The sequence below is a fragment of the Genypterus blacodes genome, unplaced genomic scaffold (assembly GCF_046128005.1).
Source record: "Genypterus blacodes isolate CSIRO-AG114 ecotype Tasmania unplaced genomic scaffold, CSIRO-AGI_Gbla_v1 ptg000073l_1, whole genome shotgun sequence".
NCBI classification, from domain to species: domain Eukaryota; kingdom Metazoa; phylum Chordata; class Actinopteri; order Ophidiiformes; family Ophidiidae; genus Genypterus; species Genypterus blacodes.
The window spans coordinates 2,016,601-2,039,819 of NW_027466883.1; the positions used below are offsets into that span (position 1 = coordinate 2,016,601).

Here is a 23,219-nt window from a genome sequence, read left to right on the forward strand (position 1 = left end):
CCAGGATCCCTCTCGCCTGCGTGTCCAGGATGCTGACGCTTTGTTACCAAACCTGTGATATGGAGCTGACGCCTGCCCATCGATGAACCCGTTTGTCCTGTCACACTCTCCTTTTATTCTCTGTACATTCATTCACAGCGTTTAGAAACATCCGTCACATGAATCTTCCCCTGAAAAGAGTCCGGCGGCAAATCGTTTCAATCTTACATCAGTCTTTGCTGTAACCTGAGTAGATTGTACACATTTATATATACATTATACATGAGGACACTCGCTTACAATCTACACATTGCGAGTACTTAAGACCGATGAATGTATTTGACTTAAAACAGAGACATTCAAAGAGTAAAGTGCATCAACTTCTGTTCCAATGGTCAAGGTAAAGCTGCAACTGACAAGTGATCGACCCAAAACATGCATGAAAGCTGAGACTGTCATTAAAAGAAAAAAATATAATTTAGTTTGTCATTTCATTCACGTTAGTTACTGTTGCTATGCCGGTCAACCTTTTGAAGCGAGGACACCGGGACTACGTGAAACTATTTGGTGTTTATCTGCTCTAACGGATATTATTCTGCATTCTTCCTGTCAAGAAAAGCTTGAAATGCTTTTCCTAACCTTTTCTATGGCAACTGACCTTTCTTGGTAGGAGGTCAGCCCCTCCCCCGTCTCCCTTCTTGGCAACATGAGGTATTAGGGACAGTAGCAGCGGAGACCAGGTAGTGGAAAATGCTGCAATATGACCGAGTGTGAACAGTTAGGCAGACTAGAAATGGGCAAACATACCTCATTATAAACTTTAAATTATAAAACCCTTATGTTTTCTGTTTCATCATGTGGAATTCCAATATGACACCTGGGCCACAGAGAATTCCCTTTTTGTTCCACTTGGCAAACATAAGCAGTCAGAGGACATTGACCAGCCTCCCTGAAGCTCAGCTGTCCTGTGGCAGCCCGGTGGTGTACAGGTAGGAGACGGTCCCCGCCTGGATCTGGAACGTCTGTCCCTGGATGTGTTGATTGGAGATCTGCTCGCTCATCTGGCTGATGGAGATGGCCTGGCTGCTCTGGCTGTTGATATGAATGGCCTGACTATGTTGCTCCCTGCCCACCTGCCCCTGTGAGGGCCCGGGCTGGTGCATCACCTGCAGCTGTTGGACAGGCCTTTGGGCCATGGAAAGGGGCTGTGGAGGACCGTGGTGGACCTGTAGGTGCTCCATTGCCTCTTTACTCAGTGTAATAACGTGCATGTGCTCGTGCTGGCCACTGTGTGTCATTTGGCCCTCCAGTACGCTGATAGTCTGGATCTGAGGGGTTTGGTCCCCTGGTCTGCCTTGAGTCACCAGAGCAACGTTCTGCATGTGTCCCGCCGGCTGGGTGAGGAGGGTGAGTCTAGGGTGGGCGGGGTCTACCGTCTCCCCCTCTGTGGTGATGATGCTGATCTCCTGCTCTTGACCCGAGACAAAATTAATGTTGTCCACGTCTCCTGTCACCACCAGCTGGATCTCCTGTTCGGCGCTGGGGGGCAGCTGGTACGGGTGGAGCTGCAGGATGTTACGCACCTCCTCCGGAGCTCCGCCAGCCTCTGCTACTGCAGCGTCTGAGGAGGCGTCGGGCGTCTGAACCGTCTCCTTGTTATGGGTTTTGGTGTGTGTTTTCAGATTGTCCAGGCGGGTAAAAGAGAGGCTGCAGAAGGAGCAAGTGAAGGGTTTCTTCCCTGAGTGGGACGCAACATGTCGCCGTCTCGCACTGGGGTCTGAGAAAGACTTGTCGCAGATGTTGCAGTTATAGGGTTTCTCCCCTCTGCAAAAGAAGAAAGTTACTGTAACGTGTTAATGTTTCTCACAGTATTTGATATCAATATGTGATCTAAAATTTGGTGTTGCTGTCCTTGTTGACTTACGCTTTGATCTTGATCGCTTGATTCAGAATTTCGGGTTCAATACAGGATATTATTGTGTAGCTTTTTGTGTTAAAGTGAGTCTAATGATTTTAAGTGAAGTTACATAAAAGCTTTGACCTTTGAAGGTAGAAGGATTTTACTATAATGTAAAAAAGGAATCAAGAACACCATCATTTCAGGGTCAAATGTCATAGGAAAACACTTCCTGGGGCAATAGTGCACATATTATCTAATCTAACCTAACTTCTAACTTCATGTAGAGTAGCTTTTAGAGTTTAAGTGTTCCGTGGTTCTATGTGGGTCCATTTTACCGTCTACAGGTTTACAACCGACCAGGTAAGTGAAGCCGAAACAGCTAAAATGCTCCAACTTCAGGCCTTAACCATCTCTCAGGCCCAGAGTGGATCCCTCACCTGTGAATCCTGATGTGCGTCTGCAGCGTGCTCCTGGTTGTAAAACACTTTCCACAGATCTCACAGGTGAAAGGCTTTTCACCTGCGGGAATATTATCAACATCATCAGCACTTTTTCAAATATTAAAGTGGCGCGTTATGCAGTAATATCAGTGATCGTCTGTTCTCACCTGTATGAGTTCTCAGATGCTTCTTCAGCTGAGCCGTGTCCATGAACTTGCGATGACACTGAGCACATTCTGGCAATGACTTTCCTTCAAACAAAACAAAACTCAACCATAAGAGCTGCTACATTAGAATGACACGTGAGTTTGGAGTGATGCGATTCTTACCAGTATGAACTCTGGAATGGCTTTTAAGCTGTCTCTTCTGAGTGAACATCTTTCCACATTCATCACAGCTGAAGGATTTCTGCTCTGAGGAGAGAGAAAGCAGGAGAAAACTTTGTGACAGTGTGTGGTTTCTCAAGACGACTAACACACCCGTGACATCGCTAATGAATGTGTAGATTGATCAAATCAGGGCCCGGAGATGATCAAGTGCAATGCCTCCGGCTCAGATCTTATCAGTCAACCCTCATAGATGTGGGGACGTACTTTGATGCAGGTTCATGTGCTCCAGCAGGGAGTGCTTTGTAGAGAGAGCTTTGGAGCAGACGGTGCAAACAAATGGCTTCTCTCCAGTGTGCATACGCTGGTGAACCAGGAGCGACTGCTTCTGGGTAAAAGCCTTCCCGCAAATCTGACATCGGAATGGCTTTTCTCCTGGAGAGGCGGGAGGAAGGAGAGGGGAGAGAGGGGGTTGCATTATGAAACACCACGAGTCAACAAGCCATTAAAATCACACACGATTAAAACAAGAAACAGAATGAAAAGCACTCTAAGCAGTCTAACTTGAAAGCACAAAAAAAGTAAATTGGACAAATAGTTTTCATTCATTTCTATCAACGCTGTACAAAAGAAAACTTTGTTCTACTCTGCAAGGTAATCTCATTATTGGAGCATTAATGTGCAGATCTATTTTAATGCACCATGCCTCAATAATTACTTTCACTAAATATGCACCGCAAACATTTATTTATTTTCACTTATTAAGATAATTGAATGCAGGACCAATGCAGCAATTTTCTTTAAAAGTGCTTTGTTCACAATTGGGTTCTGTACTCCGAAAACAGATTACCTGTGTGAGTCCTTTGGTGTATCTTTAAGAAGAGGTGGTTTTTAAACACCTTGTCACAGTCCTCACACCTGGCCTCAGTGTCGGGGTATTTCCTCTTCCTCCCTCTTTTCCCGCTTTGCGCTTTGCTCTCTGCCGTGTCACCTCCCACTTTGTAGCTCTTGTATTTCAACGGCGGCCGGATTTTGCGTTTGCTCTGCCGACTGCTTTCTGTTCTGGGATTATAATCTGCGTCGTCTGAGTCTTTGTGTCGTGACTCTGGGTCTCCGTCACCACGGTCCACATCCCCGACCTGCTCCTCCTCCTCCGAGCCCTCACGTGATGCACTTCTCCCGTCTACCCCCGGCTCTATAACAGGTACATCCACGTTACCTTTCCTCTTTGCCTCTGGATGTGTCACCGGCTGATCCATATTTTTTCTTGGGCGTCCTCTTTTGCGTTTTGGCTGATTCAAAGCTTCACTTTTTACCCCCTGACCTCTAACCCCTGCAGCAGGCCCCGTGTTGCTGAGCTCAGAGAGAACGTGGATAAGGTCGCTGACCTCCAGTAGGTGGGCCATCACCAGGAGCTGCTCTGTGGCGCCCTCATCAACAGACACCTGGGCGCTGTAGATGAACTCTAGTACTGCTGCGAAGGTCTTGGCTGCCATGCCGTCCAGCTGGTAGGTAGAGCGGCTAATCTGATTTTCTGCCATGAACATGAGGGAGAAGTACTCGCTGCTTGCTGCCAGCAGAGCCTTGTGAGCCTTGAAGTGCACATCCTCTACAACGAGAGTGATATCACACAGAAAGTCCCTTTTTCTGAGTTTATCCAATTTGTTCAAGATGCTGTTCTTGTGTGAGAGTGAACACAGGGACATGACCGACGACAACACAGCTGACGTTGATTGAGACATGTCCCCCTTGCAAACGTCACCTCTGTTCGTAGGGAGGCAGTGGCTCAGTGGGTAGTGCTTCCGCTTGGAAATCGGAGGGTCGCCGAGTTAGAGCTCCTGCTGAGGTGCCCCTGAGCAAGGCACCGAACCCTCAATTGCTCCCCCCTCTGCGAAGGGTGGTAATGTAATGTAAGTCGCTTTGGATAAAAGCGTCTGCCAAATGATTGTAATGTAATGTAATGTAATGTTCATGCAGGGAAACCTGGCACAACAGTAACAGTGAGTTAGAATGTGAACGTTCCCTGAAGTTTACTTCCCAAAACTTTACTGGGAAAATTATTTGGGGAAAATAATTCCCACAAACATGATTTAATATTGTGCAAGTTTCAGGAAATGGTTTTGTAACCACATAACCAGAACAGGACGTTCACAGATGGGAGATTAAAGGGTATACTGGAAATAACAAATTTACAACAATACATTTCCTAAAATCTACATTTCATGTTTCATGGCTCACGACAACGAGGTCAAATAGTTACTAACTGCTTTAATTTAGACGCTGACGAGTGTCCACAAGACCTCTCTTAGCAATTTGTGGGTTAGCAAACAGGCTACAGCGTCTCAAACAACACACCCGCTGCAGAAAGAAAGTAATTATGAAGTAAAAGACAACACAGTGACTAAATGTAAAGTGTTGGAGTTGAGGACCAAGCGTCGTTAAAGAAACCGCGGTAGTATTTAAAATAGTAAGCTTTTAGGACCTTACCTTATTCTTCAATCGTTGGACAGGAGACATGGAGGAAGTATCGCGAGAGTTTAGTCTCCTCGTGGCCTGCACTCTGAGCTGATCTAAATGTACGATAGACGCAAGGAATGCGTAGCCATATGTTCTGTAGATCACCTGTTCCCTTTCCAATCGGTTCTTTCGCCTAAATAAGGTCTGCTGTGAGGAAACACAGCATTACCTGAACACAAAGTACAGTTGTTTCATCAAGTTGCATTAATGTTAACATGGCGCCTTCAAGGAAAATAAATGAATTTGTAAAATCAAAACAAAAACACATTGTATGTCACTCTAAATGGATATATAGGAAAATGTATCTGAGAGAAATAATACTACGGAGTACGTTTGGCGATATTTGCGACAATGTGGGTGTGCAGCACTAACAGGCAATAAAGTGGCACAGTGTAAAATCAATTCAACTGTGTCCTGGCAACCCCAATGTTCTGTTTGAAGGGTGTAACAGTAAATATTTGTAAACAGGACTGTGCCACTAACCTCATTTGTGCTCCCCGTGGAAGCAGAATAAGGAAGATATGCAGTGTGAACAATCATAAAAAGGAGGGAAGACAAAAAAGATGCAATAAGATTTGCTCTCAGAGTTGTGGGTTTATTTGATCACTAATTTAAAGGAACGTGCTGCCATCTAGTGGTACATATCTTCCACTGCTAAATGAAGCTGATGTGTACTTGGACGGAATATTTGGTTTTCTGGTTCAGCAGTGATTCAATATAACTGCAGCCAAAACATTGATGGCTGCATGAATTTGCAAGAGAAATGTGATTCATGTCTGTTTTTCATGCACATACAATATGATCAAATATATATTTTCATTCACTGCCGATACATCTTAATCTCTGTACATAATTACAGTCTTATAATGCATCCGGTTTAACAAAACAAAATGTGTGTGCCTATGTGTTATACACAATATAATGCATGCCTGTGTATTTATGTGCAGGGGGAAACATACATGACACAGAGGAACACAAACCGGGTGGCTGACATGCGGCCAGCGTTGAAAGTTTTTGTCATTGTGCTTGATGCACTGGACAAAGACCTCGTCCATCTCTCCTTAATACGAGAATCCTTCGAGAGCAAGACACCGAATGCACCGGATATATATGCTATGTTTTTCATATTTACCGTTTGCATGCATTAAGTCAGAGAAGCGATCCAACCTGCTGCACTGGTATGTACCACCTTCACCCAAACGCAGCATGGAGCTGATGATTAATCATGAACTGAGTCGCACAGGTGTGATCCTCACTGTGGCTGATTAAACTCCCCTGGGTTCAAATTAGGTGAAGTTCAGATTGGTGTCAGCAGCGGGACGATATACTGTGTTGTCCACAAAATGATACACATGTATGTTGTTCTGTTACATTACATTACATAACATTACGATCATTTGGCAGACGCTTTTATCCAAAGCGACTTACATTACATTACCACCCTTCGCAGAGGGGGGAGCAATTGAGGGTTCGGTGCCTTGCCGAACCGGCGACCCTCCGGTTCCCAAGCAGAAGCACTACCCACTGAGCCACTGCCTCCACGTTACCACACAGAGTCCAAGAGGGAAACTAATCGATCGTTTCCTACAATAAATGGAAGTAATTTAGGGAGCCAGGGAAGCCTTATGGGGTAAAGAACTCATTTTGTTTCATTCAGTTTCAAGATTGGGAAGGTTGTCATGGATACAGACTGATACACAACTACAACAGTGGCTTTCATATGCACTGTAGTGACTGGAGACGCAGCAGATCTTTTACAGTTACTTGACTTATGACTTTGATAAATTGCGTCACACCTGCAGCTTGTAATCCATTTTAATGACTAATCCCTTAGACAATAGGCCATAATAACACACCGATCCTTGGACTGTGCAGTCAGATAGAAGTGTGTTGAGTGTATGTTAGTAACTGTTGGCTAAACATTTTATGAGTCACTTGTACAAAAAAGGCTCTCTTGCCTGAATCGAGCAGTATTTGACACAATATTCCTCCTCTAGCCAGGCTCTGTCCCAGGATGAGAAAGGTGAAGGTTGTAGTAGTGGGAGCAGGTGTGATTGGCCTCTCCACCGCCGTCTGCATCGCCGAGGCTCTTCCTTTCTGCTCCGTCACTGTCGTGGCTGAGAAATTCAGCCCCGACACCACCAGTGATGGAGCCGCTGGGATCATGTTTGCTGGAGGTTTTCCAGGTAAGCGCATACGTCTCTCTGTGTGCCACTCTGGGAATGTCTATCACACATCAGTTTAGTGTAAATGGCGCTTGAATATGCTGTATATCTTACTGTGTTTCAGATATACCCTTGGAGAGACAGATTCGCTGGTTCAAGGAAAGTTTCGATCACTTGTTGGCCATCGCTCAATCTGATAATGCGCCTGATGCTGGAGTACTGATGAGCTCAGGGTAATCATCTACAGTGTTAAAGAGGCCAGTACTCTGCTAAGTCATTGTGTCTTTGTAAGTCATGATTTTCTTTCTTCTTCAGTTGGCAAATTTTCAAGGAGGTTCCGGCAGTCAAGAAGCCCTACTGGTCAGATTTTGTGATTGGCTTCCGATTCATGACCGACCGTGAACTGAAACGCTTTCCAGATCACAAGTTTGGCCAGGCGTTCACCACCATCAAATGTGAATGTTCCAGCCACCTGCCATGGCTCGAGAAAAGGTCTCTCTTGTGTTTACTCATCACCAATGTTCCCTCTAAGCTGCGCGTGTGCGCAATTGCTCACTACTCGCACATTGTCAGCGCACAAGAAAATCTATGCTGCGCACAAAATAAAATTCAACATAAACTGTAAATGAGTTTGACCAATAACCTATTTTTCTGTACTATTTTGCAATGTAACTCAGTGAGTGACAGGTGTCACATACGCTATGCGGACAGCACCCCCCCCCCCCCCCCACCCCTTTAGTCTAAAATTCACCTCTTACCTGTTTTCTATAGGTTCAGAAAAGCTGGAGGTCAAGTTGAACAGAGGAAAGTCTTCACGCTTCAGGAATTCAGCAAAAGCTATGACATCATCGTCAACTGTTCTGGCCTTGGTTCTAAACAGCTGGTGGGGGACTCTGATGCGTATCCAGTCAGGGGTCAGGTACTCAAGGTTGAGGCCCCCTGGCTGCAGCACTTTATCAGAGATGGAGATGGACAAACCTACATCTACCCTGGTGTGCACAGCGTCACTATAGGCGGCACGAGGCAGGCGGGGGACTGGAGACTGAACGTGGACGAGGCGGACACGAAAAGCATCCTGGAGCGATGCGGGAAGTTGGAGCCGTCACTGAGCAAAGCCAAAGTCCTCAGCCAATGGGTCGGCCTGAGGCCAGGCAGGAGGAACCTGAGGCTGGAGAGGGAGATGGTCGAGCTGCAGGGCCGCAGGGTGCCTGTGGTCCACAACTACGGCCACGGGGGCTGGGGGGTCACCCTGGCCTGGGGTACGGCCCTGGACGCATTGGGGCTGGTCAGGCAGTGTCTTCATGAAATGCCTCCACCAGCTAAACTGTGAAAAGTGCCCATAACACTTCCCTTTGAATTACGGTAATAATAGCACAACAATAGGGAGGTTAAATACGGGATACAAAGTAAATAAACCGGGAGGAGACATGTGAAGGCTTTACCATGTCAGAGTGTGTACATGTGCATACAGAAAATAATTGAGGTAGACTTGACATTGAGTTGTTTGTCATCATCTGCTGTGATATGATTCATTGTTATTCAAATTCAAACGTGATTACAAAAATAACAATAAAGGTGATTATTAAAAGCTTTACATTCTATTTTATTAATTATATAATAAACAGGGAAATGCTGTACACGAGTGAATGATCAGGTATTTTACTTTTTAAAATCATGTTTATACTTAATCATTTAAGAATGGGCTTAACAGAAAATGTGTGTTTTGGAATCAAAATGTTGAACAGTTAAGGGGATTTAATGAGGGACGTCTCCAGAGAACATGTAGCTTTCAAAATATGCAATTTACTGTAATCAATTATAATTTAAAATCTCCTCATCCTTGCTGTTTATTTACCCTTTGTGGAGATGAAATACAATTTTGCATTTGGTCCAAAAGACGTCTTCTGTTGTTTCTGTCTCTTTTGGTTTTGTTTGTTTAAATCTGTCCACTTCATCACTTTTTTTATACCTTTCTGAAACCCTAATGTAACCCAACATATCATTTTCCTGCACTTTAATGATTTGAATGCTTGTATTCATACATTTAGGTGACATTTGTTATCACTGATTCATAGCTGTAAGGCTTTGTCGGAAATATTTGATATTAAGAAAGTGTCTGTAATTGAGAATCCATTTACAATAACACAAACTTGACTTCTTCATCAAGTCTATGTGAAAAGTCCTTTTGACGCCAGTAAAGTCTGGGTTCAAACGTTACCAAAGAGGATGCTGGGAGTTTCTCTCTTCATAGGCCTCGGTCAAAACCTACAGAAAGGGAGAGAGAAAGGACGTTCACATCTGTGGCACATGAATGAATGTTCTGAGTGGAGAGTTGTGTTGGGTTCTGCTTCAACAGATCAAAAGACAGATCAAAAGAATCTCTTATTAAATGGTTTGTTTAATGTGGGATGAATGGCCCATTACTGCCAAGCAATGCAGCTTGCGTAATTGTTGGACGTGAACCAGATCCGTGACGGGGGCCTCTACAGACTGAAAACATCTGAGCCAAAGACAGGACGCTCACGCTATAATAGAATTCATTCAATTAGTGTATAAATTCTTGGGTCAGCAACAGTTAAGAGTCTCTGAAAACCTCATAATGCAAACAATCGTGTCTTTTTGAAGCCAATACCTTGACATAGAATGGCTCCGTCGTCACATCGCTACTCTGGATCTGGAGTCCTTCTTCCAACCAGCACCACGGGCTTCACTGTGTTCGCCGATATCTTCTGGTTTCTTTTAAGCTTCAGCCGACGAGCTTCGGAATTGGCTGAAGAGACGTGGTCTGTGTGTGTAATTAGTCTTGGTAATGGTGCTGGTAATGGATGATGGAGAGGCTGTGCTGAGACTGTGGAAGGCAGCTGGAGGTCTGTGCATGATAATATCGCTGTTAGTTCAGAGGCTGACATATTGACCGTGTCCATGTTCAAACTGCTGCTCACGGCATCATTTGTTAACGCTGAAGTTTGGGAGGGCAGAAATGCGATTTTGAAGTGTTTCCGGGGATTTATTTCATGCTTCGTACTTGTTTCAGTCTTTGTACCGTGGGTCGGTTTCCAGTCTTTAGAGTGGAGGAGTTTTCCTTTCTGTGCTCCCTGCTGGGTGTGGAGGCCTGTCAGGGAGGAGCACCTCCTCAGAAGCTCTGGTTCTGGGTTTCCTCTTACCTCTGAGTAACTCTGGCTCCTTGCAATGTATCCCTGGGGAAGACGACCTTTGGCTGGGCTTTGGAGACGTAAGCTGTTCTTAGAGGGGTTTGGTGAAGGTAAGGCAGGGGGCAGGCAGCCTGGTTTAAGTTGGTAAAAGGTCTCACTAGGACTGGTGGAGGTCACGCTGCGGGGAATGGCGGGGTACTCTGGGGAGGGGAGGTGGCTGGACTCGAAACCAGATGAGGACCTGCTCATGGATGAAGGTGTCTTTTTGTTCCTCCCTGAAATAAACAAGTGTAGCGTGTGCACATCGGAGACGTCAGTTCATTGTATTGACATATTTGAAATGCAATTGATTTTGTGTTCCACTTGAGAAATCAAGCCAAGCAGCAGCACAGTCAGTGTTGGAAATGAATGGCGACTGTGAAAAGATGCCCAAGAGAAGAAGAGCTTCAAAACAAAATGTAAATGTGCAGGGGAAAAAATGGGTGAAGCATGAAAGAAAAGAAGCAAGCAGTTCAGTCTGGTGAAGCACTGAGCAGTTTATTTCTCACGCTCAACCACGACAGAAGCACACTTCCGAAAATACTGAGACCAAGAAACCTGTACAACACTTCTGTCTGAAGCGTAAGAATTAGTTTCACTTTCACCTATAATGACATTTATTTATTATTGACTTAAATGTTCTAATGTGTTTGACCCTTCAAGCTTATTCTTCTATCTGTATTTTAGTGCATTTACAATTATACAAAATTATTCCAACAATGACACTATTTGTAAATATTTGTATTATTCTGCATGATGCAGTATTCAGGCACATCATAAAATATTGTGCAACATTATATTATACTGAACTAGAAAAAATATACACACAAAAACAGCAAAAATCTTGAGAAAAACACCGCACATGTGAGGCCAATCTGACACATGTACGTCTGACATTCACACCAGCCCTCAATATACACCAAACTCTTTTTATTCTAACATTTCTTGAAGACTTTAGCCAAACCGAACGACCACAATAGAGTGCTGCAGCTGTGAATACACCAAAGCAAAAACTGCACTGGGAAACGTCTCAAGTTTACACATCACCACTTTCAGCAAATGCAAAACCACCACACGACTCACAACCGCAGATCTATTTGTGAGCGGACCTACATGAGGCTCTACATATAGTACAGGCCTGTGTGAGAGATCGCTGTTCACCAGTGAGCTTTCTAGTCCGACAATTATATAGAGAACATTGGAGTATCTCCTCTAGATATTGAACACCAAGAATTCTTGTAAAAATGTTGCGTGAATCCTCCGAAGCACTGACACGGGCGGGAAAGTAGTGATTGCTGCAATAGAATCGAGAATGACTGAAAGAAAAGGAATACTAGGAGGAAAGTGAGTGACGTAGATAAATGAAGCAATAGAGTCTTCCCAAAAGAGCATGACAACTGAATCTGGTGGTGTGGAATGCTGAAGCCTCGAGAAGGACTGAAGACCACGCTGGTCTTCCTAGTGAAGGATGAGGCAGAAGAGGGCAGAAGAGCAGACAGTGGTCACAGGCGACTCAGGCTGTCATTACCGTTCTCCAAGTTCTCGTTGCTCTCATAGCAGCCGGAGTCCCGGGGGGAATCTCCCATGAGGCCGCGCCTCTCCAGGTGCAGCTTCTCCTGAGAGCCTCCGGACGGACTGCTTCGCTCCGGGTCGCTGCTACCTGTAACGCACAACGACGCCAACAGGGCGGCGACAGTTAAAAGGCATTCTCGCTCTCTCTCTATCCGTGTGTGTGTGTGTGTGTGTGTGTGTGTAAGGGCTGCTTCTGCAATCTACATTTGAAAGACAATACAATAACCATAAGGTAACAAGAAGAATTCTGAAGAGACAAAATATGGGATTAATCTTGCAGCATAACTTTGATTTGGTTTCAGGTTAATACTTGGCTTCCAGTTGTGGTTAAAAAAAAAGGTGTGGCGCCTGCAATATGTGAATATGTACAGGTGAGAGTTTGCTGCCCTGTGGTTGTCTGACCCACCATCATACTCTTGCAGCAGCTCCACAGCGGTGAGCAGCACGGCTCTGTGCTGAGGGTCCCTGATGTTCAGCTCATCCAGGTCCTCCTCCTCCAGCAACTTGAACGTGTCCAGATCCTCATAACCGTTGAAGAGGAAAGTGGGAAGATGCTCCTGTAGAGAGGGGGAAAGAGAGAGAGAGAGAGGGGGGGCAGGGGCGAGGGAGGACAGGAAGGAATTCAGTTAAAGTCATACGTGATGGATAAATAAATACAGAATGAAGGCATCAGACTGTAACAGTGCAATCTTCACGTGAGAAAACATTGTCTCTCTGCCTATGTAATCGTTATTTTCAGTGGTCTCGTTACTTTGAGGTTGATGCGATCGAGGAGCTCCTCTACGGACGTGGGTTTGGGTTGCCGGACCTTCTTCCTCCTGCGGGTCTTTTTGGGCTTCACTTCCTCATTCAGCACATCCACATAGATGAACTTGAAGGTGCCGACTTTACCGCTGAGCATGCCCATCCACGTACCCATCGGCGGCTTACTGATGATGTCGATGACATCGCCGCTCTGCAAAAGGACACCAGTGATGCTTGGTTAAACTAGTTGGATGACGCCAGTAGGTCTACATGACAGAGTTTAACATATTCCATTACTTTACCAAAATTAAGATGAATATTTCAGACAAGATAAGACTTAACACTCCCGGCTATGTAAACCTGGACAGGGGAGGGATTCATATGAGTAACATGAACACACCCGCCACCCATGAGATCTGGGTTTGTGCAAATTAAAGCAACATTTTAGGTTCGCTGATCGTTTTGGTATTTTTGCACTGTACTTTTCCCACTCGGCAACCACACAGTGTCAAACAGTGGCGTCTTTGTTACTGGATCTTTTGTTGAGTTTCACCAGTTGGCCACGTTCATTTACAGTGTCTATCACTCCTCATGTTCGCCACCCCTGTAACAAACAAGCCACTGTTGCTGCTCCTGGTAATGTAAATCAAACTCCTTTCTGTGTGCCAGGATTTCTCCCTGGAATGACCCACAAACACTGACGGTTCAGACAAGCCATCAGCAATACAGTTTCAATATGAAATGTTGTTGATGTAAGACTATGACACGTTACTAGATTAATTACCAAGGGACATCATTTCCTTAACCTCTGGCCCTTTTAATGCCTTTTGTTTTCCTTTCATTTCCACCTAAGAGCCCTGGATTGTTGCACAGAGCTCTTCTCACTTGTTCCTCAACCCTCCCAGAATGTAAACTGTGGAATATAGGATTTAATGCAGGCGTTTTTTTTAGTAAATTTAGTGGTCATACCTTCAGTTTGAGGGAGTCGGTGTCATAGGGACTTGGAGTGAAGTCAGTATGAACGAGAGCCCGTCCACAGAAGGGTCCGCGGTAAGGCAGCTCATCCTCTTCCCCATCCTCAGATTTGACACTTTCTCTGTTGCTGTTTGAAGAGTCGGTGGTCCCGACTGTCTGACCGCCTACGCAAACCACAAAAGATGAGCTGCTTCAACACCGTAACACTCCACAGGTCTGTGAGCGATTGAATAATATTTGTGATAGTTCTTTTAATCTGAATGGAATGCCAGATGTACTTCACCACACAGACAAACACAATGAAGACCAGGAAGTTTAGACTACCTCTACGTCCGTGAAATATGTTGGAAAACATTCATCTGACCCCACACATCTGGTGCGTCAAGGTCATGTTAAAACAAACACAGAGCTTTTGCACATACAGTCCACCCGGGCCTGGCACACCCACACTGTAAACACACACATACACACTTACTCATGGAGCTTTGTCCACTGAGGGAGCTCCTCAGGCTTTCCACAGAGCCGCCTGGCTTCAGCTTGGGTTTGTCCGAAGAGTGCAGAGTGCAGTCTGTCTGTGGGGAATGAGGGCAGCTGCATATGTGGTCTGGGCTTGACTGGTAAACAAAGTAAAAGAAGATGCTTAGCTTTACTTTACAACAGTCATGCAGATTGGTTAGACTTACTTTAACATTAACAGTAGATTTATTGATACAGTGGTAAATAAAGGCACTAAAGGACATTTGAACATGTGTTGAACACCTGAATGTACCTGTTCGGAAAGAGAAGAGTTGTATCTCTTGGATATGTGTTTCCTCATTGTTTCTCTCACAGACTTGACTTTTTTGCCCAGGGAAATCCGTGTTGTTGGTGGAGACTTAACACCGTCTTTCACAATGCTACCTCCATCTTTGTTCTACACATAGAAGAGCAGAAAAGAGGTCAATAGACAAAGCAAATTCCTTCATTTGTATAGAAATTCAGAAAGAGCAATGGCTACATACCATGACGTCACCGTCACACACGGCTGCATGCACCGAGCGGTTGGTCAGATCAAACCCTCCGAAGCTACAAGTTCTCTGCGAAACAAAACAGATAAAGCAGGACATTCATCAGGTGAGACGCATACTGAGCAAAGCTAATTTATTTCTGTCTTGATTTAGCTTCCACTGAAAGGAACACGTCTTAAATCGTATTATCGTAAATATCAAAATGAGACACAATTTGGGGTAGAATCCTGTCAAACATTCCTCCAAACTATGCTACTCACTCCATGGTTCCCTAATGGGTTGAGGACTCGGTGACGGAGCTCCCCATCAGTCACCGAGCGAGCGATTTTGTGCTCCTCCTCATTGCAGCCCTCTGTTTCAGACAAGGAATAGGCGCTGCTTCCGCCTTCCTCCCTCGTCTCCCCTACAACCCCTGCCTCCTGATGGCCGGGGCTGCCGCTGTACTTGCTGAAGGCCTTGTAGATCTTCTGGCTGCTGTAGGTTTCCAGGCTGCTGGAGGAGGGGGAGGTCGTCAAACTGTCAGAGTCTCTGTTGTAGGTCAGCTGCTCCTGCAAAGCCGAAGCCAGGGAGTCCACAGGGAAAACGGCAGGCTTTTTCTGCACACCTGAGTACAGGCAGGTGCTGCTGTCTCCATAAGGAAAGGTATCTGTATTCAGACCCTCTGGGCAGGGAAAGAAAGGGAGAAGGGTAAACAAAAACAAGAGAAAATGTCTACAAGCAAACCCTTCATCTCAAATATTACATAACCTATCAATATCAAATAAAGCACAAACTTCTTTTCTGGTGATCATTGAGAACATGCGTTGGATTAAACTGCTTCTCTTAATCATTCCATTGCACCAAACACCAAAGTAAATTCCTTGTAAGTGAAACCCTACTTGGCAATGAAAACGATTCTGATTCTGCTTACACATCACTAAACACTGAACTATCCTCAGCGTTATCCAGTGATTTAGGCTCTGAAGAATGTTTTCAACCTTCAAAAAGCAGCAGCCTATTTGTCAAACCATTTTACAAAAACTATACATCCTGGGAAAACACACACTAAACACAGTCATTACATTTACTTAGTCAACCGTTAATTAGACACAGTACAGTCAATTTGCTGTAGATTCTCCACCACAGTCTTATTTGTGTGTGTGTCACGTGCCAGCTGCATCGTTTTGTTTACTGCGAACATCTACCAGTGAATCTGCAGTGAATACTCACATCCATTGTACAGGTTAGGCAACTTAAACATTTGGATTTCATGGTATAAAGTCCAAAAAGTACCGTCTATTCCAGGCTTCTTCGACTCATCAATTCTGATCAGCTTCTTTTTCACCTTCCGGGTTGAGTTGACCAGTTTATGGAGTCTCCTGAATGTAACAGATTCCTCCTGTTCGTTGTCTGACAGGTCACAAGGCTGACAAGTGAGACAAACAAAAGACATTTTTATTTACAATAACGCTTTTGCTTCAAGTATTAACAAAACAACACGACAGCACTATCCACAACAGACAGATCACTTCACTATAAACAAAATGACTTCATGTTTTGCTCCTCTCTTGTATGAGTGTGACAACATTTCAAAGTATCTTTTAATAACTGTTCTGTCTGTAGCATCTTTCTCAACCTGTGTGAAACTAAGACTTGTGTATAAACTGCGTGTGTGCTATTGCAGCAACAGAAACCGCCCGCAGCTAAATATAAAGGTGGTAGGAAACCTTAGCAGTGACACAAAGGGCATTTATCACATTCGCTTTACTAAAACAGATCAGTAGAAGATTTATATATGGGGGAAAGAAAAATGTTAGTGGCTTGGAAATCACCTAGACATTTGCTTAAACTCTGCTGAGATGATTCAGGGACTTTGAACAACTGCAACTACTACATTGTTCATATCCAACATTCCCCGGTGCAGCTATTGCGTGCGGTGCATTGATAGGTGCATGTCGTGCTGTGTATACATCTGTCATCTGTTCAACACACACGCACACTCTCACATACAAGTGAAAGGCACATACACACGAGAGAGAGTGAGAGTGAGGGAGAGAGAGAGAGAGAGAGAGAGAGACACACAGAGAGAGAGAGAGAGAGAGAGAGAAACAATCAGGCCATCCAGATGAATCTGAAAAATGTGCCCTGAACCCGAGCCCCCAAATCACCCCACCCATGCATAAAAGAGCTGTGGCCTGCACAACAGGGCCCTGTGCCGAATCCACCCGCTCGCTACAGCACAATAGGGGGTCGGTGCTTTGACAGCGATGAATAGAAGTCCGCTGAGTGCCCTGCAGTTGGGAGAGGGCCCTGGTCTTCAGGGCTTTAGAGAGGCCCCAGTTCACGATTGGGACAGGGGCAAATGCAAAGAGAGGGGTGCTGTCAACAGCTCAGCAGCCTTGGCGTTAAAACTCTGCCTGAAGTAGTGATTCAGCATAAAAACAAACTAAGACACCCTCAGAACGGGACTTTGGAGACTTACGGTGCAGCTGAATGAATCAGTTGCGGCAGGGCTGGAAGAATCGGTCCAGTCTACTGGCTCCGACCTGCCGCTCTGCTTATTCTGGATCTCAAACTCCTTCAGCTGCAAAGGAAACAGAGGGTGAATGAAAACCTAATAAGTACTGCATCTCAGCACACGTCGCAGAGTTTCGGCCTATATCATATTTAAAGAATTATTTATCCTCAAGCAGAAAAATAATGCATTCCTTCAAGCGTACCTAAAAAATAAGAATCATTTTCAAAGCAGTAAAACACTGACGTCAGGGAGTGAAAACCTGTCCAGATGGAACTAGATTGGATTAATTTGAATTAGTTTAATATAAAAAATGTCCACACAAACCCATTCCTAGGCTCAAACTGCCTGTCATGTCAGAAGAACAGCTGGATAACCCTGAATGGATTTAAAGTAAAATAATCTGCAAATCCTCCTATATGAGAAATTGGAAAACAGCAAATGTTTGGTGTTTTTACTTGATAAATGACTAAAGCAATTAATTGATTCTTAAAATAGTTGTGAATTGTTTATCAGCAGAATAACTAATGAATTGTTTAAAGATAACTTTGTGTTCAAGACCACTGGAGTGGAGTGTGTCAGTGATATTCCAATTTCCAGAGTGGACACAAACAAGATCAACAGAGCTGCTGGAACATTCGCATGACAGTGACATGTAAAGCAGATCATTCTGGGAAGTGTGACATACTCGTGCTAGGGCTTCCTCTATGGAGATCATGTTCTCCTTCACCATCATCATCAACTGGATGCGCTCTTCATCGCTCATGGTAATTTCACTGGCCACAAAGCCGACGTCATCGCCTGAAAAAAGGTCGAGATATCAACTGAAAACACCGCAGATTGCTCTGGAAAAAGGCTTGAATGGCTTTTAGATCAATTCTGAATAAAATCATATTTGATGGGTCTTTGACTTGAGATACCTTTCGAAATCTGACGTACGACTCCTTTCTGTGACTTTCGGAAACTCTGCCATAAAGACTTGCCCTTTTTCTTTCCGTCCCATTTTCCTATCGAGTTAAAAAACATTCGATTTATTTCAGTGAAGAGGGAAAAAACCCAACATGTAAAATAAAGCATCCACAATAGCTATAATAATAATAATAATAATAATAATAATAATAATAATAATAATAATAGGACACAATAGCCACATTACTAGTAAAAAATAACTAACTTATTATCATTGTTTTCCTTAAAAACACAGAATAGCTTTGATGAATATTGTAGTTTTTAATAGAAATGCACATATCCGATTTTACTTGTAAAGAAAATACAGAAAATACATTGAAAATCACTACGATTCACAGAAAGCTGCAGCTTACCTCCTGAGCCGTCATCTGAGCTCGATTTGTGCACAGGGAACCTAAAAGTAAAAAGCAATGGCAATTCATTCCAAAGGTTATTCAAAACAAGAGTACCAAACAAAAATGTCGACGGGAGCTGCGAGTTGAATAGCACCTGTTTTCCAGTGTTATTTTCTTCATTTTGCCCTTACATGTCTTTCTATCCTCTCTTCATCCGTCACACTTAAAAAACAAAAGTCACAAAAGCTCACTGTCCCTCCAACACTGTCCTCGCGTCAAGGTCAAGGCAAGTCAAAGTCGTCAAAGCTGATGAAAAAGCGGAGCTGCTCTTGGCTGATGAACTGTGGTCAGTGCACTGCGGCCATCGCAGGAACAATGGAGTCCTTTTGGTGTCCAGTCGGGGTTTTGCAGCAGCACTAACGGGGCCTCTGCATTCCCTGCACACTTTCACTCTCTCACTCTCTCTCTCTCTGTCCATCTGCCTGGGCTGTTGTGTGTGTCTGCCTATCTCTCTATCCTCAGCTGACACTGGGTGGTGTTGGACTGACATGCGGCTGAAAACACATTTCCGGCACATATTAGTGACGGAGGTTACCCACAGACATTAACGTTGGTATGTCAGAGGTGCCAGACACAAAATGAGGCATCCACTAAACGGAATCTTTCAAAATAACTGAACTTTAGACCTACAAACGTTTTAAAAATCATTCATTTGAAAGAGAAGTAGCATTGAGAGAGCTGTTACTCCCACGCTGCAAGTTTGGTGAGTTTCTTGTAGTATAAGGAATGAACGCTTATGCTTGAGTGCTTTGACAAGTACATGTAAAACAAAGGCACAGGTACAGTGGTGGGAGTACAAAAGCCAAGAACGGTGGGTATCCCCCGCCCACACGGATGCTACTCATACTGGAACCACACCCACCCACCCACACACACACACACACACACACACACACACACACACACACACACACACACACACACACACACACACACACACACACACACACACACACACACACACACACACACACACACACACACACACACACACACACACACACACACACACACACACACACACAGTCTGATTTCTGTAGATAAACCACAGCTTGACAAATGGTTCAAATTGTCCTTTTTTCAAACTCCTTCAGCTGCAAAGGAAACAGAGGGTGAATGAGAACCTAATAAGTACTGCATCTCAGCACACGTCGCAGAGTTTCGGCCTATATCATATTTAAAGAATTATTTATCCTCAAGCAGAAAAATAATGCATTCCTTCAAGCGTACCTAAAAAATAAGAATCATTTTCAAAGCAGTAAAACACTGAAGTCAGGGAGTGAAAACCTGTCCAGATGGAACTAGATTGGATTAATTTGAATTAGTTTAATATAAAAAATGTCCACACAAACCCATTCCTAGGCTCAAACTGCCTGTCATGTCAGAAGAACAGCTGGATAACCCTGAATGGATTTAAAGTAAAATAATCCGCAAATCCTCCTATATGAGAAATTGGAAAACAGCAAATGTTTGGTGTTTTTACTTGAAAAATGACTAAAGCAATTAGTTGTTAAATGTTTATCAGCAGAATAACTAATGAATTGTTTGAGCACAACTTTGTGTTCAAGACCACTGGAGTGGAGTGTGTCAGTGATATTCCAATTTCCAGAGTGGACACAAACAAGATCAACAGAGCTGCTGGAACATTCGCATGACAGTGACATGTAAAGCAGATCATTCTGGGAAGTGTGACATACTAAACCACAGCTTGACAAATGGTTCAAAATTGTCCTTTTTTCGGTTATCGACCAGTTGTGTCAGTTGTTCATTTTGCGGTAGTCTGATTCTGGCAACTGTTCAGACAAAATTCAATATGGTGGAGAACTTTGATATTAGAAGATGTTGTGGACAAAATGTCACTGTTTTTGTTGCAGCGCCATCAGTTTGACTCGTGGTTCTTTTCTTACAGAAGATTGCAAATGGGCACAAAATTTGGTTACAATAGATCGATTCAATTATCCGATACAGCGCTTTCTGTAGAGAAAATTGTGATAAAGCCAGCAGGTAACTTGTTGTGCCGCTGACGTCTAGAATACTTGGAATACTACGGAAACGGTAAAATCGCTGAATACTGACATCTCCTACTTATCTATTCTACATCCCTACTTCTCCCTCTTGGCCATTGTACATGACTATGAATCTCTGGAAAAAATAAATATAAAGAAAATATTTAGAAATTGGGGAAAATTGGGGAAAGTATACCGGCTCCAATCATAGTTAGAACAGGCTTCACATGTCTCCATTTAACCACAGTAAATGAAGAGAGGGAGAGAATCCTTGGGATGGGCCTCACACAGGGATTCCCCTTCTCGGGATGTTCAGGGGGGAGAACTGGTGCCAAACATGGAGAAACAATCTGGACCTGCCTCAAAAAAAACTTGCCAGTGAGAGAAAAACAAACTCCATTTTTACTGATGTCAGAAGCCATCGACTCCCACCGGCACGACGCTCCATTTGTCTCAATAGGGGGGGGGGGGGGGGGGGGGGGGGCAGCTAACAGCGTCTGTGAATCCTGCACCAACACACTAAGTTACAGATGAGGCTGTTTTGTCCTGTCCAGTTTGTGAACACAATAGGCCTGTTTGTAATAACAACGCTGGTTTATCAAGCGTAGATGCTGCTCCATTTTCTGTCGACTGTCTCTTCTAATAGTTCAAATCAATAAATCATTATATCATTAATCATGACTCAGCATTTCTTCATCTTACTCTGCTTTCCAGGGACAGAATATGACTAATCTTTGCAGACCTCCACGTGAAACAATGGCGGGAAGGAAGGAAGTAACGAGGTCACACAGAAAAGGCTTCAGGAAAAGGTCAGTGGAAATGCAAAAGTACACAGGCTGACAGCGAGATAATACAGTCCAGTCAGCTAATAAAAGAAGATATCAAATTACGAATATGTCATAGACCACAAAACGTTTAGATTATTACAGGGCAAGGACAATGGATATTGTGTTTTACGCCACAACACCTGCTGCCCAAAGTGGAGCAATGTACTGTGGGTGTCCAAATGTCTACTACCAAGTTTTGACGATGTCTTACCTTCTCTCTGTCTCTGGAGTGGAGGTGTTACTGCTGAGTCCCAGGGATTCCTGGAGGAGAAGGAAAAAGTGAGAATACAGATACGCTGAGAAATGTAAATACTCGTTTGTAAAGAGAGATTAGTAAATAGCTCATATTGAGTGGAGCATAAGGAAAGAACTTGTGAAATAATTAGCCTTTTGGAAAAATCAAAGTCACATATCCAGCTCATAGTTTGATCCCATCATCATCATCCTCCTATCGTACTTTCAGGACAAACTCAAGTCCTTCCTTCTGTATCGCGGACAGTGAAACGTGACTTAGTCCTCTGGTATTTTAGTTTTACTCGGTACAATCATGACAAGGCACTTCCAGAACCACTTATCAGCCCGTCTGCTGACGTGCAGCAGAGGAAGTGATCTTCTCTTGGGGTCTGACACACACATGAACACACACACAGCTGGACACTCACCTGGATCTGAGAGCGGAGCTGCAGTGATGTGGCCACTGAGTCAACCTTTCCCTGAAACACACGCAGAGGAAGAGAAGGAGTAAATTATAGTTTCACCATAGCACAGAAACACAGAAATAGTATTCAGTTGAATGAAGTGGACACTCGGCCACACTACGGCATAACACAAGTGAACTGGTGAAGTGTACTGCTGTACCGTACTTTGGTTAGTTACATTGATTGAAACATACGAAAGTACCTCAGAATTACTCAAAATACATGTTTTGATCTGGAATTTCGGGGCCAGATTTCATTTAAGTTCCAAGAATTAAAAGCAGATCATCGAAATACAAAGCAAAGCAAATACAAGACCAAACAGCAGATGCAGAGGTCACACATGGATGCAGTCCTGCTCTTGCACAACACAGACATGATTGACTTGATAAATTAATACAAACCAGTAATAGTTGGCAGAGACACACAAGTGTTGAAATGCAAGATGGCAACAGAATAACTGAAGGTTGAAGCCTAAAACTGAAAAGACAAAGACTTCAATTCTCACCATCTCTGTATCTTGCACTACTTTGCGTTTGCGTAGCTCCTCCATCCTTTCGCACACGTCGCCGAGAGAAGTGCCGTAATACTGAGAGTACTCCTGCGCCAGGTCACCAAGGTTCCCCACCGAGCCATCCTGAAAGCAGATAAAGAGGAGTTGAGACAGGCCGACCAAAAGGCCTGATAGGGAAAACGACACCCTGTGGATTTGGAGCGAGACGACAAACAGAGAACGCTGACCGCCGTGGTGATAAGCCATTGTTTTCAGCTTTATACGCTCACCAGCAACAAGCAAACAGGCAGGAAACTCTGAGATAAAGCAGCAGGACAGAGACGTCCAGCTGTGATACTGCCACTGTCCCTCTTCACCAGCTCGTGGCCTTCCTGCTCAGTGACCCCTCCCCACCTCTCAGCTCTACTCAGATGTGACCTCCTGGCCAGAGGAAGCGCCGTGTGACGCAGCTGCGCCTCTCGCTCGCCTCTCTCAAAGATGCATGTGACCCACTGACTCGGCTC

General features: G+C 44.2%; 3 protein-coding genes across 4 annotated transcripts in view; 1 reads left to right on the forward strand and 2 right to left on the reverse strand.

The window, feature by feature from the left end:
• Window positions 1-76: 76 nt before the first annotated feature.
• Window positions 77-5,309, reverse strand: zbtb24 (zinc finger and BTB domain containing 24). 2 transcript variants are annotated; one of them, XM_076157502.1, is made up of 7 exons: window positions 5,133-5,309; window positions 3,496-4,533; window positions 2,913-3,080; window positions 2,649-2,732; window positions 2,487-2,570; window positions 2,317-2,398; window positions 77-1,803 (listed from the first exon to the last, which is right to left on the reverse strand). In XM_076157502.1, the coding sequence occupies exons 2-7, from the start codon at window positions 4,385-4,387 to the stop codon at window positions 936-938; spliced, it is 2,178 nt and encodes a 725-aa protein (XP_076013617.1). In that variant the 5' UTR covers window positions 4,388-4,533; window positions 5,133-5,309; the 3' UTR covers window positions 77-935. The 2 variants fall into 2 exon arrangements, with proteins under 2 accessions (XP_076013617.1, XP_076013618.1); XM_076157503.1 differs by lacking the exon at window positions 5,133-5,309 and having other exon boundaries at window positions 3,496-4,617.
• On the forward strand, window positions 4,756-9,382 carry ddo (D-aspartate oxidase). Its single transcript, XM_076157505.1, has 6 exons — window positions 4,756-4,814; window positions 4,923-5,016; window positions 7,160-7,348; window positions 7,452-7,560; window positions 7,643-7,819; window positions 8,099-9,382. Exons 3-6 carry the CDS (start codon window positions 7,177-7,179, stop codon window positions 8,655-8,657), a joined length of 1,017 nt encoding a protein of 338 aa, XP_076013620.1. The 5' UTR covers window positions 4,756-4,814; window positions 4,923-5,016; window positions 7,160-7,176; the 3' UTR covers window positions 8,658-9,382.
• Window positions 9,383-9,519: 137 nt separating this feature from the next.
• Window positions 9,520-23,219, reverse strand: part of sash1b (SAM and SH3 domain containing 1b) — a 42,197-nt gene continuing 28,497 nt past the window's right edge. The window contains exons 2-19 of the mRNA XM_076157501.1: window positions 22,711-22,839; window positions 22,170-22,220; window positions 21,719-21,768; window positions 18,633-18,673; window positions 18,231-18,317; window positions 17,999-18,111; window positions 17,278-17,379; window positions 16,089-16,221; window positions 15,077-15,477; window positions 14,811-14,885; window positions 14,579-14,722; window positions 14,285-14,423; window positions 13,804-13,973; window positions 12,842-13,045; window positions 12,497-12,647; window positions 12,047-12,178; window positions 9,960-10,754; window positions 9,520-9,592 (exon numbers count right to left, since the gene is read on the reverse strand). Of these exons, the coding sequence (XP_076013616.1) occupies window positions 9,991-10,754; window positions 12,047-12,178; window positions 12,497-12,647; window positions 12,842-13,045; window positions 13,804-13,973; window positions 14,285-14,423; window positions 14,579-14,722; window positions 14,811-14,885; window positions 15,077-15,477; window positions 16,089-16,221; window positions 17,278-17,379; window positions 17,999-18,111; window positions 18,231-18,317; window positions 18,633-18,673; window positions 21,719-21,768; window positions 22,170-22,220; window positions 22,711-22,839 (2,886 nt within the window). The 3' untranslated portion in view covers window positions 9,520-9,592; window positions 9,960-9,990. The remainder of the gene's footprint in view (window positions 9,593-9,959; window positions 10,755-12,046; window positions 12,179-12,496; window positions 12,648-12,841; window positions 13,046-13,803; window positions 13,974-14,284; window positions 14,424-14,578; window positions 14,723-14,810; window positions 14,886-15,076; window positions 15,478-16,088; window positions 16,222-17,277; window positions 17,380-17,998; window positions 18,112-18,230; window positions 18,318-18,632; window positions 18,674-21,718; window positions 21,769-22,169; window positions 22,221-22,710; window positions 22,840-23,219) is intronic.

Excerpts from the sequence above, each read along its gene's own strand:
- zbtb24 (XM_076157502.1), bottom strand. The coding sequence starts at position 4,387 with ATGTCTCAATCAACGTCAGCTGTGTTGTCGTCGGTCATGTCCCTGTGT. Across the intron at positions 3,081-3,495 it reads ACACCAAAGGACTCACACAG|GAGAAAAGCCATTCCGATGT; the intron begins GTAATCTGTTTT and ends CCGCCTCTCCAG. Across the intron at positions 2,733-2,912 it reads GCACATGAACCTGCATCAAA|AGCAGAAATCCTTCAGCTGT; the intron begins GTACGTCCCCAC and ends CTCTCTCCTCAG.
- ddo (XM_076157505.1), top strand. The coding sequence starts at position 7,177 with ATGAGAAAGGTGAAGGTTGTAGTAGTGGGAGCAGGTGTGATTGGCCTC. Across the intron at positions 7,349-7,451 it reads GTTTGCTGGAGGTTTTCCAG|ATATACCCTTGGAGAGACAG; the intron begins GTAAGCGCATAC and ends ACTGTGTTTCAG. Across the intron at positions 7,820-8,098 it reads CTGCCATGGCTCGAGAAAAG|GTTCAGAAAAGCTGGAGGTC; the intron begins GTCTCTCTTGTG and ends TGTTTTCTATAG.